Raw genomic sequence first — 19698 nt, forward strand, 5'->3', positions numbered from 1 at the left:
CACTGGTGGCCCCGAGGCCACGTGCTGCCTCGAGCAAGGAGGGCTTCCATGACAGCTCATTTCCTTTCTGGCCATACAGCCATGAACTGAGTTAGGATATCCTGAAAAGTGGGAGTTCCTAATAAAATTTCCAGAAAGATGTTGTTCAATCAACTACAGATTTAAAAAGTGTGTGTAAAGAGTGTGTGTGTGCATTTGCATGTGTGTGTGTTTGCATGTGTACATGTGTGTGTTTCCATGCATGTATCTGTTTGCATGTGTGTGTTTGCATGTGTATTTGTGTGTTTGTGTGCATCTGTATGTGTTTGTGTTTGCATGTGTACACCTGTGCGTTTTCATGTGCATGTGTGTGTGTGTTTCCATGTGTGTGTTTGCATGTATGTGCGAATATATGTGTGTGTACACATATGTGTGTGTTTGAATGTGTATGTGTGTGTGAATATGTGCACAGAGTAAGCCTATCTTTTTATGGAAGCTATGCTCAGGAATGTAGAGGTCATAAGGGGCCTCTGGACATTGGGAATATGATGGGAAAAACTTGGAACAAAATTTGATTGCATTGAGACTTTCCTGTCCTCCTGCCCAGGACATGCTATGGACAAAACAGTATTGAGTCATTTGGGGTGCTGGGACCCCTTCCTCTGAAGGAGGTGGGGTCAGATTTGTGAAGATAGAGGAAACCTTCCTTGCCTATGACATCATGTTTGGAGGGAGGCTGTTTCAAGGTGAGACGTTTCTGAGACAGCATCCCTGCCCTGACCCCAGATAAAGGTTATCTGGGGTATGAAGGAAAAGGGAAGGAAGGCCATTGGTCTGGGTAGCCTGCTGAGAAAGTTCCAGGCCATGGTCCTCTCCTGCTTCTCCCATAGCCCTTACCTAGGCCCTATGAAGCTTCCTCCCCTGGAAGACACTCCTTTAATTTAAGGGATTTTTTTAGTACCAAATCCCGTGCTGGGTACCTAGTCATACCTCAGTCCATGAAATATATGGAGGCTTGATGAGTCTTAAGGTCTTAAGAACCAAAATTGGTTAGGGGAGGGATCTTTACTGCATACAAAGACGTCAAAGGAGGTAACTCACCATGTGACCTTGGGTAAGACACTTCCCCACTCTGGACCTCAGGTTCCTCATATATATAGTGAGTTGATGGGACTAGATGATCTCTATTGTCCTTCAAGTTTAATATCCCATGATTGTCTATGTTTGAAAAGACCCCTGGCAGAAGAGGCAGACATGGGGGAATTAATGGTCAGTATTAAACCCCAAGTGCAAAAAACATGGGAAAGTATTTTTCTTAAGTGCACAATGCCAGAAACAGAAATCCAGGTGTTCTCAGCTCCTGTACCCACTCTGCTGTGCCTGTAGTGGCAGCTGGTTTATTTTACGCATAAAATCTAGATCCTAAGAATCTCACCCTGGCATTATAGAAATGGCACAAGTTAGAGTCAGAGAAGAAAGATTCACCATCACCATGAACTCTGTCCTGCACTTTTCCTAACATATTTGCCCCCCATTTTCCTTCTTGGACCAGAATGTCTCAAAATTGTGCCCATCATTGCCATTCAGAGTGTCATTCCTGGGCCTGGATGGATGTTTCTTCTGACTTGGGAGATAATCCTGGACCCAAGACCCTCTTTCTGGCTTCTAATATCCCATCAAAAAAATTCAGCTAATTTTCAAGAGGAAAGCAATGTGACAAGGCGGGGATGATGAGGACATGAGAGGAGGTGGTGGTGTTTGGTTCCTTAAAATCTTCCTTGCCATCGTTAGGGCATAAACCATTGGAAAAACAAAAGCTGTTAGCTCACTGAAGACCTGAAGACTACAACTTCTATAAAGAGATATCACTGTAGCTTCTGAGGATGAAATCTCCTTTGGAGACCATGCAGCATTTGTGGGCCCTGGAAAGATCCGTGTCGGATCCATTAAAGACCAGGGCCAAGCCCGCATAAGTCTCTGCCAATGTCCCCGAAGCTGCCTTCGTGAACATGAGCCCTTTCCCATATGAGCCGGGATCTGAAGTTTGTTTTCTCTGGAACTCTTTCCCAGGTGGAGTCTTTCCAAGATTCTAAAAGCTGAAGCCTGATAGCATAAGAGGCACTGCTCCAAAATCCTCCATTCCTCTCCCTCTGTCTCAGAACAACCCCTGAGCAGAAAGTAAAAGGCATTTACTGGGGGAAGAGCAGGGGAGCCCAGAACCACAGTGGACACTGGTAAAGGGGTAAATGGGTGAAGAAAAGGCTGAAGAGGGGCAAATCAAAGGCATTTCCAAAGAAGGCCTTACCCACCAGGGGCCCACAGACCCCGCTACATCTGACCTTTTCCTCTGTCTGTCAACAGCTTTCCCCAAAACATTCAGCACAAAGGTACCTGTAGGCTCTCTGTAATTCAGAATAGAGCTGGGTCTTCAGGGATCTTCTAAGAATACTTTCCCTGAGAAACAAGCCAGAGGCTCTGGGATCTTTTTGGGAAAGGGAGGGACATTGTAAATGGAGCTTAGGGGAGAAGGGGCACTGAGCACCCATACGATTGGATGAGAGGTTTTGGAGCCAATCCTACTGAGTCAAGAGCTGGTTAAATCTCTAAAGGCAAGTCCTTTATATTGACTGCAGCAAGGAAAGGTCAGTTCCCATGGTTTTGCCACATAAAAAGACATTCAAATCTGTTTTTCTGAGATTCTTGCAGATTCTAATTCTCTCTCCCTTGCTGGGGTTTCACCCCTGTGCTCTGGCCTTGGGATTCTGGAGCTACCAGCCCAGCACCTTCCAGGGAGAAGGTATTCCCTGCATCTTCTGCCTACACTCTTTCCACCTGACTGTGGATTCTCACAGACCTCTCCTTCTCCTTCTGTCTCTGCTTCTTCCTTTTGTTATCTGAGATGAGACTATTACCTAACTGCATAAAGTAGTTTAGGTTATGGTTTAGACAACAGTCCCAATACCAAATGCAGTTCTATAGAATTATTTTCAAACATCCCCTCTTCAAATGTATTCATTCATCATCTTCAAGTTGCTACGTCACAGTAACCCTTAGCACGGACATAGCACTGGCTGTGGAAAAAAGCATTTTGTACCCTAGCATGGGCTGAAATACACAGGAGTGCTGGCGCTGGGGCCCTGGGTGGTAGACTAACAGGGAGCCAGAAGGCAATGCAGTGGGAAGGGCATCCCATCCCAGTCAGGGTGCCACACTTTCCACAACCTTCCCACCTTTCCCCCAAGAGGTAAGAAGAGGTGAGATGTTTTTCAACCCCATTGCAGGTAGGCATGGAATGGAGAAGGGAGCCCCGAGCAATACCCAACTATGCCAATCGTACCATCAGACATGTTGCTGATAGCCCTGGAATCCATAGATCTATATAAGGGAGTGCCAGTGACAGGTATCACCTACAGTTAGTTCTTTATACCTCAACATCCCCAAAAGGTGGATAGTATTAACTCCACTTTACAAGGGAGAAAACTGTGCCTTTATAATATGGAAAAACAGCCCCAAGTTCACTTTGTGGCAAAGTCTAAATTTGAATCCAGCTCTTCATACCTCCAAAGTCCTTGCAACTAACCACTTTGCAATACGGATCTCATTTGTGGAAAACCAATATCCAGGAAGGGGGTGAAATGGAGGTCAAGGTAGTGATGGTAAGGACATTCTCTGGGGGGAACAGGGCTCTCACTCTGGCCACTTCAACAAGTTCTAAACAGAGGGCAGGGCTTTCTTACCTTATTAACAGCTTCCTTAGTTAGGAAGGTAAGCAGCACCATACCCTGTCATTCCCTCCCCTGGCCAACCCTGGTTTAATTCTATCCCTGGTGGCTTCACCCCCACCCTCACAATGACACTTCGCATGCACTGGGACCTTCCAGATAAGGAAACCCAAACTCTGTCTGGTCACGGACTCCTTCATTTTGATAATGTTTCAGGGAGTTCAGCCTAGAGGGGATGAAAAATGACCACATGAACGTGAGGTAGTAATGAGTGTGGAGAGATGGATAATTAAAATATAGTCATACCCTAACCAAGGGTTGTGGAATATCTGAGAATACCCTTGGTAAGCCAAGCATGGTACCCAGTGGAACTCTTTCCTGAGCACCCACCCCAGGCCACTGTGTAAACAAGCATGGACAGAAACAAGTGAATCTTGGTGAAGAAAGGATTCCTCATAGACACATGTCTCTTGCTTCTTTTCTTGCCTGTATGGTGGCCCTTCTAAGGTTGTGGGAAGGTGATCATCAAAGCATTCTAATGGTGCCTGGGCTATGGTTATGATTGATTTGTTCTGTATCTTTTCCTTGGGTGTAGTTATCGCTTTTTTTGAGTCTAAGTTCTTTCTTCTCATGCCATCGGATTCAATAAAAGGATGGCGGCACCGGCCGAGGTGAGTGAACCCCAAATGCCCAGGCTTGCTGGCCACAGACTATGCTGCTTTAAACTTTCAGGTTATTTCTTTTATTATTCTGAGATTGCAAACCTAACCCACAGGCCATATATGGCCTTACGATGTGCCTTTTATTTTATTTTATTTTTTAACACAAATGGTCTTTTTAAAAATTTGTTGCTTAGTTGCCAGCATTTAAAACTTGGGAGATCTCACATTTAAAATATCCCCATTTCTAGCTTCCCTTGAAAGTCCGAGAGTTCTGGCAACCCTGGGCCAGAATTACTGCACAGTGATAACCCACTGCGGTAGCCACTCAGTTTATACGAGGTGTGTGAGTGTGTGTTCTCCAGCTTGCCATATTCTCCACCAATTCCTATTATCCTCCACCCCTGCACTTACTTACAGTACCTACATGGCTTGTCTTTGCATTTGAGATTCAAACTGTACAATAAACATTATGTTTATTGTACTAGGTTATAGGCTGTACATTAAGACCAGGAAATCCCATCTCTGCAAGCCTTGTTGAATGCCCCTAAAATACCAAACTTATGCTCCCTCTGGTCATGGCTAACAATGATAAAGAAGTGGCTGGAAACCTACAGCAGAGGGACAAACCTATCTCAGAAGGGGGAGACAGCTCAGAAACTGAACTATGTGAGCAAGGGAAGCAAGCATGGTCAGAAATCAAGTTCCCAACAAGACACCATGCTGAAGCATAATGCTGGAAAAAGCTACTGCTGGGAGAGAAGGTGGCACTCATGTCATCCACTGGCTGTGTCTTCCGCATTGCCTGACATGTATAAGGCACACGACAAAAGGTTGTTGAATGCCAACAAGCAGGACTTTTTAATATAGCTGTACATTTCATGGGGGAATAACTGGACCCAAAGTGTTCCTACATCCCTATAATAACAAACACATTTCAAAGGGTTCTATACAATATTGAAAGGTACTTAGAACCAAAATGTCCCTGTTGTATACTGTGTAGCTAAGAGTATTGAACTGAGACCCCCACCTTCAGTATGGGCCGCCTCTTCCTATAAAGTCACCTCAATGCTGCTGGGAAAATGAGTGATGAGATTGTCCTGGCCCGCATGCCACGGTTGCCAAGTCTGGTTCCAGCTGTGTGCAGATGCTCAGAGGGAGGGGGCTGAGGCTACAATTTAGCTCATGGCGTCATGCCCACAGGAAGTCACAGGGGGAGGACATCCATGCCTGGCTGAGATAAAGGGGCACGGACCACTGAGATTCTCAGACAAAAGCAAAAGGCTCGTTCCTGAAGGGATCTTGAAGGCTCTCACAGCTTGTCCCTGATAAGTATTTCAAGGCTCTAACTCAAAAAAAGTGGGGAGGTGTGCTGGGGGGCCACCCACCACTTGGCATCACTAAGACTATTCCAATGATAAGCTGATCTTGGCTTAAAGGTTAGTCCCCAGAGAAAGTGAAAATCCTTCCACTCCATAACATGGGTGAAGTGACCTCTTAGAATCATAATACTTCATAAGCCATGGAGCAATATTAGTCATATGGAAAAAAATTTCTTTACCATTTTCAGAATTCACTATATAAGGAACAATTTGTAATAGCTGAGCATCTTCTTTTCTTGCTTAACTGAGAGTAGAGAGAATCTCGGGTATTAATAATCTATCTTCATTGCCTTCCTTGTACTTCAAAATATCTGTCTTTGTATTCAGTATATTTTTTCCTGAGTCTTTTGACTCTTTTCAAATGTTTGAAATATCTAAAATATCAGAAAAGTGTAGAAACTCTGCACCTACCTCCAGCATTAACAATTTATAATATTTTGATATCTTCTTCTCAAATTTCTAAACAAATAATCCATTACTGCAATGGCTGAGAACCCATGTGAGTTCACATATAACCCTGTTTCTCCTCTACCCCATCACCAGAAGTAACCACTGCTCTGAAATAGCTGATTATCCTTTTCAGGAATCTTGAAATAATTTTGCTGCATATGCATATATCCATAACCAAATTATAGTTTTGTTCTGTGTAAGTTTAAGCTTTTAAAAAGTGGGTATTTTCTAGATTTATCCATGTTGATACATGTAGCTCCCATTCATTAATTTTAGCTAACGAAGTCCATTATGTGAATATGCTACAAATTATTTGCCTATTCTGCCAACTGACACTTGTTTCTATCTTTTCATTATTCGAAAAAAAGTTGCAATCAATATTATTACACACATATCTGTATGCACATGTGGGAGAATTTCTCCAGAGCAGTAGTTGGCAAACTTATCCTATAAAGGACCAGATAGAAAATATTTTAGGCTTTGCAAACCATGCAGTCTCTGCTGCTACCACTCAACTCTGCCAGTATAGTCTGAAGGCAGCCACAGAAAACACATAAACAAATGAGCGTGTTCCAGTAAAATTTCATTTGTAAAAATAGGCAAGAGCCAGATTTGGCCCTTGGCCAATGAGTGATAGTTTGCTGACCTCTACTCTAGAGCTTTTTTACTCAAAGTGCAGGCAAGTGGACGAGCAGCATCAGCATCAGCTGGGAGTTGGGTAAAAATGAAGATGCTCAGACCCCGCTGAATCAACATCTGTGGTTTAATAAGCTCCTCAGGTGATTTCTACGCACAAAAACATTTGAGAAGCACATCTTTGGAAGAGATCCCTAAATTTAGTGTAATTGAATCCTTAACATAATTCTATTGCTAAATGTTTACCCAAAGTATTACCAACTCATATTTCTATAATCACTAAATGGATGAACTTCCTACCCCATCTTCCCATATCAGATATTTTTTCTAACAAACTGATGGGTGGTAGATGTTATCTCCTTGTAGTTTTAAGATTCATTTCCCTAATTACTACTGAGGTTGTACATCATCTCAATAAGGGTTTCCCCAATTAAGGAACTGTGAACTGCCTATTTGTATCCTTTCCTCATTTTCTTGTGTGTGTCTTTCTCTCTCTATCTATATATCTAGACATAGATATATATAGATAGATAGATGTGTGTGTGTGTGTGTGTAGTTACTCTTTTCTTGATTTGTGGGAGTTTGTTATTTATTCTCTATGCAAATTCTTTGTTATATATATATGCATTGAAATGATGTCATCTCAAGATACGGTTTGTCTTTTAACTTTGTATACAGTACTCATAGATTTTTTTTAAATTAATGTATTCAAATGTATTCACCTTTCCCTTTATGTTACTTAAATCTGTATGTTAAGAGATATTTTCCTCCTCAATGTCAGGATATTACCTTTTCCTTTAAAAGTACTATGTTTAGGGCCGGGCGTGGCCGAGATCGTGACACTGCACTCCAGCCTGGGTGACACAGTGAGAATCTGTCTCAAAAAAAAATAATAATAATAATAAATAAAAGATAAAAGTACTACGTTTAATAAATCTCCCTTACAGAAGAATTACGAATACTTTACGCAGAGACTCCTCACTCAAGGACGTAGTTTCACTTCCCCCCACCCCTTGAGTGTACACTGTTATTGGCTTACTTCCAAAGTATACGGAAAGAGGGAGAATGTAGTTTTGCAGTGGAGAAAACTGACAAACACCATCTCAGCCAGGTAATGAGGGTTAGCATCATCAGTGTTAAGTCATGTGATAAGCATGCACTCTTTAAGTGAAGTGATGAGAATGGCCTTTCACCTCTGTGGTCTTCCTTCCCAATATCCCAACTGATAGCCAAAATTGAGAGATATTCTACATGAAACCTGACCATCAAGGTAATCAAGGACAAGGAAAGTCTAAGAAACTGTCAGAGATCATAGAAGTCTAAGAAGACATGATAACTAAATGTAAAGTGGTGTTCTGGATGTGGTCCAGGAATGGAGAAAGGACATTTGGGGGAAACTGATGAAATCAGAGTATAGTATTGAACTTAATTAAGAATAATGTACCTACACTCATTTCTTACTTGTGACAAATGTATCATGGTGATATAGAATGATTACAATAGGAGAAACTGGATGAGAGATATAAGGGAATGCTCTGTACCAGTGTTATAACTTTTCTATATGTCTAAAGCTATTTTAAAATAAAAAGCTGATTTAAAATAGAAAGTTATACTTTAAATTTTCATCCAGAATTTATAATTTACTTTTTGACTGGTGTGAGGTAAAAACATCACTTTGTTTTTCCTTATGGGGTTTTATCTAATAGTTTCTCCCTCTTGTTTTTTTGTTTTTGTGTTTTTTTGTTTTTGAGATGGAGTCTCGCTCTGTCACCAGGCTGGAGTGCAATGGTGCTCCCAGGTACAAGCAATTCTCCTGTCCCAGCCTCCAGAGTGGCTGGGACTACAGGTATGTGCCACCAAGCCTGGCTAATTTTTGTATTTTTAGTAGAGATGGGGTTTCACCCTGTTGGCCATGACGGTCTCGATCTCTTGACCTCGTGATCTGCCCGCCTCGGCCTCCCAAAGTGCTGGGATTACAGCCATGAGCCACCATGCCCGGCCACACCCGGCCTAGTTTCTCTCTTTCATACTGACTTGCAATGACATGCACAAAAAAAAGCACTCATACCCACACATCTGTCTCCTATTTATCTATCTATCTACAAACATACACACGTAAGTTTTCTGAGTGTTAAAAACAATTACTATACTTTAGCCTATTTGCTTTCCCTGTCTTCATTACTGTAACTTTAAAATAGGTATTTTTGTCTATTAGGGCACATCTCTTCAATCTTTATCTTCTTTTTAAAAAACACCTTGGCTATCTTGGTGTTTCATTCCTCCACATAAATTATAGGATAAGCATATCAGGCAAGAGCTTTCAAAAACTCTGCTGGAACCTTTATAAAAATTGTATTCAATTTATACATTCAGGAGAAAATCAACATTACTATTATATTGTTTCTTCCCATCCATAAATAAAGTATATGCTCCATTTACTCATTTCTTCCTCTATACTCTTCATGACATTTTGCATTTTTCCATAGCCTCTTGCATATCCTTTGTTAGGTTTATACTTTTTTACTTCATATTTCTTGGTTTTATTTCATTTTTGCTACTGTAAATGTGATTTGTTTTCCATTAAATGATCTAATGGTGTTTAGGGAAGACGTTGATTTTTGTTTATTGATCCTATATTAGCAAATATCCTGGACTCCCTAATTAGTTCTAATGATTATTTTATAAATACCCTTTGATGTTCTATGTAGGGTGATCAGAATCTTCACAATAAGGATAATCTGTCTTTCCAATTCTTTTATTTCTTTTATCTTATTGCAGTGGCTAGCATTACAAGAATATTACTGAATAAAAGTCATACATAATAACAAACATGCTTATCATTATATTTTTTTCATGTGTTTCATACTTTTTTTATTTTTATTTTTTTTAGAGAGGGTCTGGCTCTGTCACCCAGGCTGGAGTGCAGTGGTGCAATCTTGGCTCACTGCAACTTTCACCTCCTGGGTCCAACAGTGGAGAAATAGGAACACTTTTACACTGTTGGTGGGACTATAAACTAGTTCAACCATTGTGGAAGACAGTGTGGCGATTCCTCAAGGATCTAGAACTAGAAATACCATTTGATCCAGCCATCCCATTACTGGGTATATACCCAAAGGATTATAAATCATGCTGCTATAAAGACACATGCACAAGTATGTTTATTGTGTTACTATTCACAATAGTGAAGACTTGGAACCAACCCAAATGTCCATCAATGATAGACTGGATTAAGAAAATGTGGCACATATACACCATGGAATACTATGCAGCCATAAAAAATGATGAGTTCATTTCCTTTGCAGGGACATGGATGAAGCTGGAAACCGTCATTCTCAGCAAACTATCGCAAGGACAAAAAACCAAACACCACATGTTCTCACTCATAGGTGGGAATCGAACAATGAGAACACTTGGACACAGGAAGGGGAACATCACACACTGGGGCCTGTTGTGGAGTTGGGGGAGGGGAGGAATAGCATTAGGAGATATACCTAATGTAAATGACGAGTTAATGGGTGCAGCACACCAACATGGCACATGTATACATATGTAACAAACCTGCACGTTGTGCACATGTACCCTAGAACTTAAAGTATAAAAAAAAAGTCCAAGAAAATAAATCATATAGATCTAGTGCTGACACGAAGAAAAAAAAAAGAGATTCTCATGCCTCAGCCACTTAAGTAGCTGGGATTACAGGTGCACACTACCTCACCTGGCTAATTTTTGTATTTTTAGTAGAGATGTGGTTTCACCATGTTGGCCAGACTGGTCTATAACTCCTGACCTCAAGGGATGTGCCCACCTCAGCCTCCCAAAGTGCTGGGATTACAGGTGTGAGCCATCATGCCTGGGCTTGTTTCAAGATTTTTCATTGTAATTCATTTTGAGTGAAAAGAATTTTTTCTGGTTTTCTTTGTTTTTTCCCTTTTCCTTTTCTTCTCACTCATATTGTCTAATTTGTTGCTGCTGTGGTTGTTACCTCCATCTAGCTTCCTGGGACTTCAATTATAAACCAAATCCTATAATAATGACTTGGAGTCCTCCTACAAGGGTAATACTGAGGGTAGAGTACAACAGTCTTCAGCTAGTTGAGCGGCTTAAGTCAGTTCATGGTCTCAAAGCTGCAACTTTATCCTCTCTGTCCCACTTCCTCAGGCTCACAGGTTCCTATTAGGAACCCAGATAGGGGTCAGCCACATTATCTTTTCAGACTCTTTTCTTCACTATCCCCACCCCAAGACTTGAAGCAGTGAGTCTAGCTCTGATCCTCTGACAATGTGGAGCACACACCGTTCTGCAGATACCCTCCAGAGCTAAATTCCTGCCCTGACTTTTTGATTCTAGACTTGGAACCCAGCGTAACAATGAATGTAACTCTGCACATCACTTTTTATTTCTGTACCATTTCTTGTTCACAGATTATTTATCTTGTTTTGGGGCCCAGCCATGTCTTTTTATAATTTTTGTCATTGTTACATATTTGGAGCAGAGGAGGAAACTAAAGCACAAACTTATGGTACCATCCTGACCAGAGCCCAATTATTTGCCTTTCTATATTGGAGAAAAATTTATTTTGTTTCCAAAACTAACCCTTTAACTGATACCTTCAATATTATCTCCAACTTCCTTCTTCAATTATTTCCTGTCTCTTCAACATCTTCTGACTTTGCTGTTATATTCCCTTTTGTACAGAAATCTATATATGGTTATCTCTATCTTTGGGTATGTGCACACATACCAAACAAATGTATGCCCACACTCTCAGTCTCTTACCTAGTAAATGATGGAGCAATGTCCCCCACTTTACCATACCATTTGTTTTCATCCCATTTTCTTAGTTCCTTTGGATACCAACAATTTGCATAACTTAATTCCAACCCTAACCTCCACTGTTTTGCAGATCATTCATGATTACATTCCCATAATCCAAGTTCTAATCCTTTTACAAAACTGACCTCTTGAAGGTCACCAATGGTTACCCCATGACTAGATTTTCTCCACTCTTTGACATTTTACCTTGATCATTCCACAGAATGTGGCACCTTGACCATCCCACACCCCCCATGACACCTAGAGTACTGTACCATCCTCATCATTTTCCTACCTTTCTGCTCCCTTTCTTTCTGTTGGCTTCTCTTCCTTCACTGGTCCCTATGCTAGTTTCTCAAGCATCAGTCTTTTCACCCCTGGCTACATAAGGTTTGGATCTCAGACTGACAGCAACAGGATCACCAGGAGTTTGTCAGAAATGCAGCATCTCAGGCTCCATCCAAAACCTACCGGATTGGGATCTGCATTTTAACAGAATCCTCAGATGATTTCTATGCAGAGTAAAATGTGGGAAATGCTGCTCTAGCCGTCTGCTCCTCTCTCCATCTCCCTGTACCCTCCATCATTAATGTCCATCTCCTGTGCGCTGACTTCTAGCCCTTTATCTCCAGCACAAACTTTCTTCTGAATTTTATTCTCACAATGGCAGCTGGCTTCTTGGCATTCCCATTATTGTGCATCATAACAACAAACTCAACGTTTCTACAATCCCCATCCCAAACAATTTCCCTTTCTGACAGGCCAGTTCTCTAAAGTCATATCATGCTTATAATCATCTAAGTTCAAACTCTTGGAGTCATCTTCATTTCTTGCCAGTGCCTTTCTAATTCCCCATATCAAACACCTGATTTCAATGATTTGTTTTGGAATATCTCATGTACACATTCTTTAATTTAGATCCCCACTTTAGCAAAGCATGGCAAAAAAGTTGAGAGATAATAACTTTAAGTAAATTACTTAACTTCCCTAAGCCTCAGTTTCCCCTTCTGTAAAACGAGGATATCTTTGTCTATCTCCCAGATGCTGTTGTGATTTTTTTTTTTTAATTTTAAAGGCACCCAGGTGAGTATCTGGCACATGGCACACACTAGATGATGAACAAATCTTGGCTTATGCTTCCTCATCACTCAACCCTATTTTAGGGCCACTGTTTGGGGGCTTCTTAACATGTTTCCCAGCTTCCAGTCCTTAAGTTAATCCATTTTATGTATCATTGTCCAATCATATCAATAAAAATTCCATTCACCAATCACCCAGAAGCCACCAGTGACTTGAAAGTGCCACTGTGTGATGCCCAAACAGCTTAGGCTGCCATCCTGATATTGACATACTCTATCTCCAGCCAACCATTTGGTCTCATCATCTACTCCTTCCCTACTCACACTCTCTTGTTCAGATAAACTCTGACCACAGTGTATGCCTTTCAGCTTCTGTCCTCACTTCCACACTATTCCACTGTCTTGAATGCTTATCTTCTAATTTATTTTTCTCATCCAATTGCCGTTCAATCCTTTCACCCCCAGCTCAGACTCCACTCTCTGTATAAGCCACTTGGCAGTTAATTGTTGATTTCTGTTTGATAATTCTTCTCCTCTTACCTGGAACTGTTTCAGACGCATACACTACAATGAAATGGTTCATGGATTTATTTTTCGTTTCTTAATAAGACTATTTGGAAAAAAAAAAAAAACCAACAACCAATATCTATAAGCACTTTCACTTGCCCAGGCAATGAGCAAAGTGCTGTGCATGGATTTTCTAATCTGACCTTCTCAGCATGCCTATGAGGGGAGAACTGGTATGGCCCCTGGTTTGTGGATGCAGAAATGAAGGGGCAGAGATGCTCAGTAATTCATGCCAAGTTGCCCTGTTAATGGGAGGCAGAGCCAGGACTTGAATCCAGGTTTTGCCATCTCAGCTCCCATGTTCTTAACCCCCTCTATATGTAGATGCCAAGGGCAGGAAACAAATCCAACAGCTCTCTCTATTTCCCATGTGATAGACACGGATTTCAGAGAATTGAAGTCTTGTTTTTTCAGAACCATGTAATCTGACTTGTGTGTGTGTGATCTGTACAACAATATGCCACATTATCTTCAGGCTGCACTACAGTATCTTGGCATTTGCAAAGCATTTCTCCTTCTAAGGACTTTAAAAATGATTATGTTACTTTCAAAATAACTCTGAGGTAAGGAAAGAAAAAAAATATCTTAACATCAATGCCTCCTACCCTGACTTGGCCATATGGCTCCTGGAACCAACATCTTCAAGTCCCAACTGCTACCCCAGGGTGCTCAACTTTCCTTGGAGTCATGGCCGTACCATTTAGGATATGATGAGCAAAAGACAAAAGTCAGAATCTGGCAGGAAATGCAATCAGTAAAGTCCACATTCCAGGGTGGTATCAATTTTAAGCAGATTATCTAAGATCAAGATGTGGCTAATAGGATCAGATAGCTGGCTCATTCTAAATTTATGGCCCTAAAAAATCAAATAATATAAACCTCTGAGTTGGGATTTTTTGGCTCTGAATTCCAAGATTTGTGATGATGAAGAAGTTACTGAAGGTGATGAAGGGGAAAAGAAGACGGAGGAAAGGTGTCCCATTGTACATCAGTAGAGAAGAATAGTTCTTCACCTTTCTTTGGGTCCTTTTTAATTTGATGGAAGCATACTCATACACAGAGACACACACACAAAATACTCAGTTTGGGCAGTGCAGGTGTCATCACCTCCCCCAAAGGCCTAGAAAAAGAGTGGAAGATATATACTACACAGCTCCCAAACATCAGCATTTTGCAGTGCCAGGCACTATAGCAGATACCAGCAAATGTATATCAAATCCCTGCTTGCACTGTCCTCCAAATCTCCAAAAAACCAACACACATTGAGGGCCTCCTATGCTCATGGCCACTATGTTCAGAGCTGGATAAAGGGAGAGGCAATATCAAGATGAGTAAGAAGAGTAAAAAACAATGACTGCAAAGAGGAGCTAAAAACCCAGTGCCAAGAATGGGAGTCTATACCTCTGTAAGCTTACCTAAAAATAATTTTGCAAATACCTAAATATCAATCTTCCAGGAGCCGAGAAAGTAAAAAGGAAAAGAGAGCATGGGAAGTTTACAGTCATGGGGTCCTAAAACAGATTATATTATGGTATTTCACTGGTGAGTGGCAAGAGAGAGGCATACACCCACAGCTGAGGGATTGTAGTGAGGGAGTGGTCATAAGATCACACGCGGGTGGGAAAGAGGCGGTGAGAAAAATGGTCACCAGGCAGAAATGCATGGGCTGGGGAGGGGGAGACATTCCATGTGGCGGGAGCAACAGACAAAGCATAGCAAATAGGGAACTGTTAGGGATTGAATTGTGCCCCTCAAACACCATCACCACAGTACCTCATATTGTCACCTTATTTGAAAACGGGATCTTTGCAGATGTTCAAGTTAAGATGAAGTCACTAGGATGGGCCCTAATCCAATATTACTATGTCCTTATACAAAGGAAAAATGTGAACACAGATAGATACACACACACAGAACACCATGTGAACATGAAGGCAGAGATCGGCATAATGTGTCTACAAGCCAACAAATGTCCAAAATTGCCAGCAAACTACCAAAGCTAGAAGAGGGGCCTGGAACAGATCCTTCCCTAGTGCCTTCAGGGGGCTCACAGCCCTCCAGACACCTTGATCTTGGATTTCGGGCCTCCAGAACTGAGAAAATAAATTTCTGTTGTTCTAGGCCATCCAGTTTGTGGCACTTTGTTACAGCAGTCCTAGCAAACTAAAACAGGAATTGTTTCTTCCCTGAGAAGGAAAGTACATAATTTGGCAGGAACATAAGGCAGGAATATGGGAAAAATGGGAAGCAGCTCAGTAAGGGAGATTAGGAACACGATGTTGCAGGACTATCTGTGAGTAACTCCATAAAAATGGGACATCACCAATCAAGTGACAGTGCTAGAACTGCAGCTGTGGAATTTAGATGTGGGCACTGGTATGGATCAATAGATAGAGATGAAGACTGACAGATGGATAGATGGATAAATGAAGATGACAGATGTTGGGTCAATAGATATAGACATGGATAGATACTTAGATAAGAGATTTAGATTAAGTGATGTACCTTCAACTAATGATAATGGCTTTTCACATTAATGTTAAAAATCAATTTCCAAATGTTGAATTCTGTTTCCCACTTTCAAAACAATGTCACATAGGTTTAGGAGAACAAAAGTCCTGGAAATTCATAGGAATTACACACCTGGGAAAGCAGAGTGTCCCATGGAGCCCAGAGAGCCCCTGCTCAGGTAGACACACCCAGCCTGCACTCACCACATCTGTGCCTTAGCCCTCACAGATCTCACCCCTAGTAGAAACTGCACAACCTAGGCTGAAACAGTCAGACTGTGACAGAAAGAACCTCAAGGAATAAAAGCAGTACAGGGAGAGTGCTAGGGCATTCCTAAGAGGTAGCAATAGTAGGAGACTTAGCTTTCTTGGAGGAGGCAGCTGTTGCCATGAGGCCTAAAGGAGACATAAGATTTCCACCTAAAAAGATAGGAAGAGAAGTTATTCCTGGAATAAAGCACCACACTGACAGCCATAGTGGAGAAGTACAAGACACACTTGGGGAAGTGCAAGGAGTTCCTATTAATAAATGGAAATGATTAGCTTGGGGGCAGATCATGAAGGAACTTGAGAGTTTTGGGCAATGGGTGAGTCTTGAAGGATTTGAAAGAGGGGATGACCAGAGAAAAGATTAAAAGGAATGAAACATGAGACAGAGAAAGGTCAGCAGTGGCTGGTCTAGCTAGGGCAGGGGCCAGCAAGCTTTCTCTGTCAAGAGACAGATAGTAAATATTATAGGCTTTTCAGGCCATACGGTCTCTGTTGCAGCTACTCAACTCTGCCGTTGCAGCACGAAGGCAGCCATAGACAATGTGCAATGAATGAACATGGCTGAGTCCCAATAAATTTATTTAGAGACATTGAAATTTGAATTTCATATAATTTTCACGTGTTACAAAAGATGATTCTTCTTTGAATTTTTCCAACCATTTGAAAACATAAAAACCGGCTGGGTGTGATGGTTCATGCCTGTAATCCCAGCACTTTGGAAGGCTGAGGCAGGTGGATCACCTGAGGTCAGGAGTTCAAGACCAGCCTGGCCAGCATGATGAAACCCCATCTCTACTAAAAATACAAAAATTAGCCGGGCATGGTGGCACGCACCTGTAATCCAAGCTACTTGGGAGGCTGAGGCAGAAGAATCACTTGAACCCAGGAGGCGGAGGTTGCAGTGAGGCGAGATCACACCACTGCACTCCAGCCTGGGCGACAGAGAGAGACTCCGTCTCTAAAAATAAAATAAAATAAAATAAAATAAAACCATTCTTAGCTTAAGAGTTGTACAGAAACAGGCTGGATTGGGCTTGCAGGCTATAGTTTGTGGCCCCCTGGGTTGAACGGTGACAGTACCATCCTGGACACGTGATACATTAGGGCTGGGATCGCTGAAGGAGAACCAAGAGGATGGATGCCAGAGGGATGCAAAGGTAGAGCTTATGCAAATCAGAAACTTGGCATCAGATTAAACATAGGGGGTGGGAGAGGAGGCAGGGTCTGGGCTGCTCCAGGGTTCTCCAGTGTGATGATGACAAGACCATTAGCAACACAGGAGAGCAACGGAAAAGAAGTTGGTGATGTGTTCAACACAAACTCAGGACAGCATGCCTGCAATGCTTAAAGAAGTGTGGCAATGCTTGAACTATGAATTAGAAACCTCATGCCCTTGACTTTATTTCATCAGACCTGAGGCAAGCCACTTGCTGTTAAATAAGGCTCTTCCAGCCAGGCATGGCAGCACACAGAGGAGCTCTGAGTTCCAAGAATTGCGGTATACTCTACTCAGGTTAGAGCCACTTTAGACTTGCTAAGATTGGTGGAAGAACTGAGGTTAATGTTAGGTCAATTTATTTTATAAATTTTTAGTGTGTAGATGAATTCTTTTGGGACTTCACTGTGCCTATTATCCCCCAAATGCACTCACTGCCTTAAGAGGCAGGAGATACAACAACACATTCAATGCCTAGCAGCCCTGTTTCCTCTTCCTAAATGAGGAGCAAAGAGTAAGATGTAATTGCTGTGACTAACATGGCAGTGTAGTCAAGGGGAATGTAAGCAAATTCTAAGTTTCACTTCCAGTTCTGCCATTAGGCAGATGTGGATCAGGCACCAGTAACCTCCTGAGCTCAGTCTTCCCACCTGCATAATGGGGATAACTATACTTCCCTTGGAGACCCAAGGGATTAGAGATATTTGGGTGAAGCATACAGTGCTTCATACAATTGTCTGGCAACAATTGGCATGAATTACATTCCAATTCCAAATGCGAGCTGTAAACAATGTTCAACAAGACAGCCGTGAGTGTCCTAAGAAGAGAGAGAAGGCGATGAAGCATCAATGAGACATTTGCTATGCATTCTCTGTGGTAGAGTCTCCTCCTTCTATATATCCTTCAAAATTCTCAGGCAACGAGGATGTGAATACAACTGCATTCTTACCACCCTGCATGACCCTTCTCCCGCTTGTTATTCCACTAAATTGACAGGGCCTGGAGGGAAATCTTACCTGCAAATTTATCACAAACAGACACACAGATTTTGAGCAGTAAATTTTTTTTTATATGAGTTCTCTTTGGCAGATCATATACTCTTATTCTAAAAATCTCAAGTATCAAGTGTCAAATGTGATCAAGTGTTATCATTATACAATACTTTTGATGGATATGTGTTCTTTGATTCCTAGGGAAAAAATATGAAATTGAGGTATGTTTCTTACATAAGAAACCTGGGGTCATAGTTTCTCCAGAGATGTGCCATAGGCACTTAGATAACACTTGTGCCCCTTTTGGACACTTGTAGAGACCCCAAAGCTCACACCATCCCACACGACGTGTGCAAATAGCTGTAGAATGAGAACCAGATGATGGCCTAGCCCTGTGGGACAGGGGAGAGTCACTGTCTTTCCAAGTTTCAGTTTTCCAATCTGTAAAAGGGAGATAAAACTTTTGTACCTTCTCCGTCACAAAAACATCATGAGCTCTAAAGAAGGTAATGTAGGAATTATCTTTGAATGTTAGTGCAATGACATTTTGGACCAGATAATTCTTGGTTTTAGGGGGCTGTCCTGAGCATTGTGGGATATTTAGCAGTATCCCTGGTCTCTCCTCACTGGATGTGAATAGCATCCTCCACCCCATTGTGATCATCGAAAGTGTCTCTAGACATTGTCAAAAGTCCCCTGGCGACAGAATCACCCTGGTTGAGAACCACTGCTACAAGTAGGAGATTTTCATTGCAGCTTATGATTCAGGAACTGGGAGAATCAGGACCCCTAATGCTAGCTGAGTTCCATCTTTAACAATAACATATACTGATGCTGCTCCTAAACGCCCATAGACCATTAACAAGAGCTGAGAACGTCATAGCTGCCTGCTGTAGTTGTGTGCATCATGGCCACATGGCCAAGGACATGGTGGCTGTATGTGCTATGGGGCAGTGGCGATGCCAGCTTCAGATGTCTATACAGTGGCTGTGTAGAGCTCTGGAAGTCCTGGGAGCTCTGGTGCAAACAAGTCACATTGGACTTTAAGCAGTGATGCTTTTATAACTATATGAATCCATATTCTGATGCATTTTTAATCCATGTAAACTCACAGCCAACCACCCCTTATTATACCACATTAGGGAGTTTAATTACTTATTTAATCAGAATCTTTCCTGGATGGCCAGAAACAGCAATAGAGAAACTTCAATAGCCATTATGCCAACCAAGAGCAATACAGACTCCATTGAAACAATTGCCTGCACTGCAATCATGCTAACTAAAGGCCCCCAGAAGAGTCAAGATAAAAATGTCAAGTGAGATTTGTTCTGGACTGCAATGATTTACTGCCTCACATGATGAAGTTCCAATAACCCTGGAAAGAAATGCCTTGCTGGTAGGGAGTGTGGGGGGAGGAGGAT

The 19698-nt window shown here is 41.8% G+C and overlaps 1 protein-coding gene across 12 annotated transcripts in view; it reads right to left on the minus strand.

Annotated features, from left to right (window-relative positions):
• NTRK3 (neurotrophic receptor tyrosine kinase 3) overlaps positions 1 to 19698 on the minus strand; it is a 387302-nt gene that overhangs the window by 105026 nt on the left and 262578 nt on the right. For 3 of the 12 annotated variants that reach the window (XM_063597140.1, XM_034939374.3, XM_008973854.5), the window contains one exon: positions 1081 to 1215. The exons of the other annotated variants lie outside the window; for them this stretch is intronic. In XM_063597140.1, coding sequence (XP_063453210.1) covers positions 1081 to 1215 — 135 coding nt within the window. The remainder of the gene's footprint in view (positions 1 to 1080; positions 1216 to 19698) is intronic. 12 annotated transcript variants of the gene reach the window in all.

This window comes from Pan paniscus, chromosome 16 (genome assembly GCF_029289425.2).
Source record: "Pan paniscus chromosome 16, NHGRI_mPanPan1-v2.0_pri, whole genome shotgun sequence".
In the NCBI taxonomy this organism is placed as follows: Eukaryota; Metazoa; Chordata; class Mammalia; order Primates; family Hominidae; genus Pan; species Pan paniscus.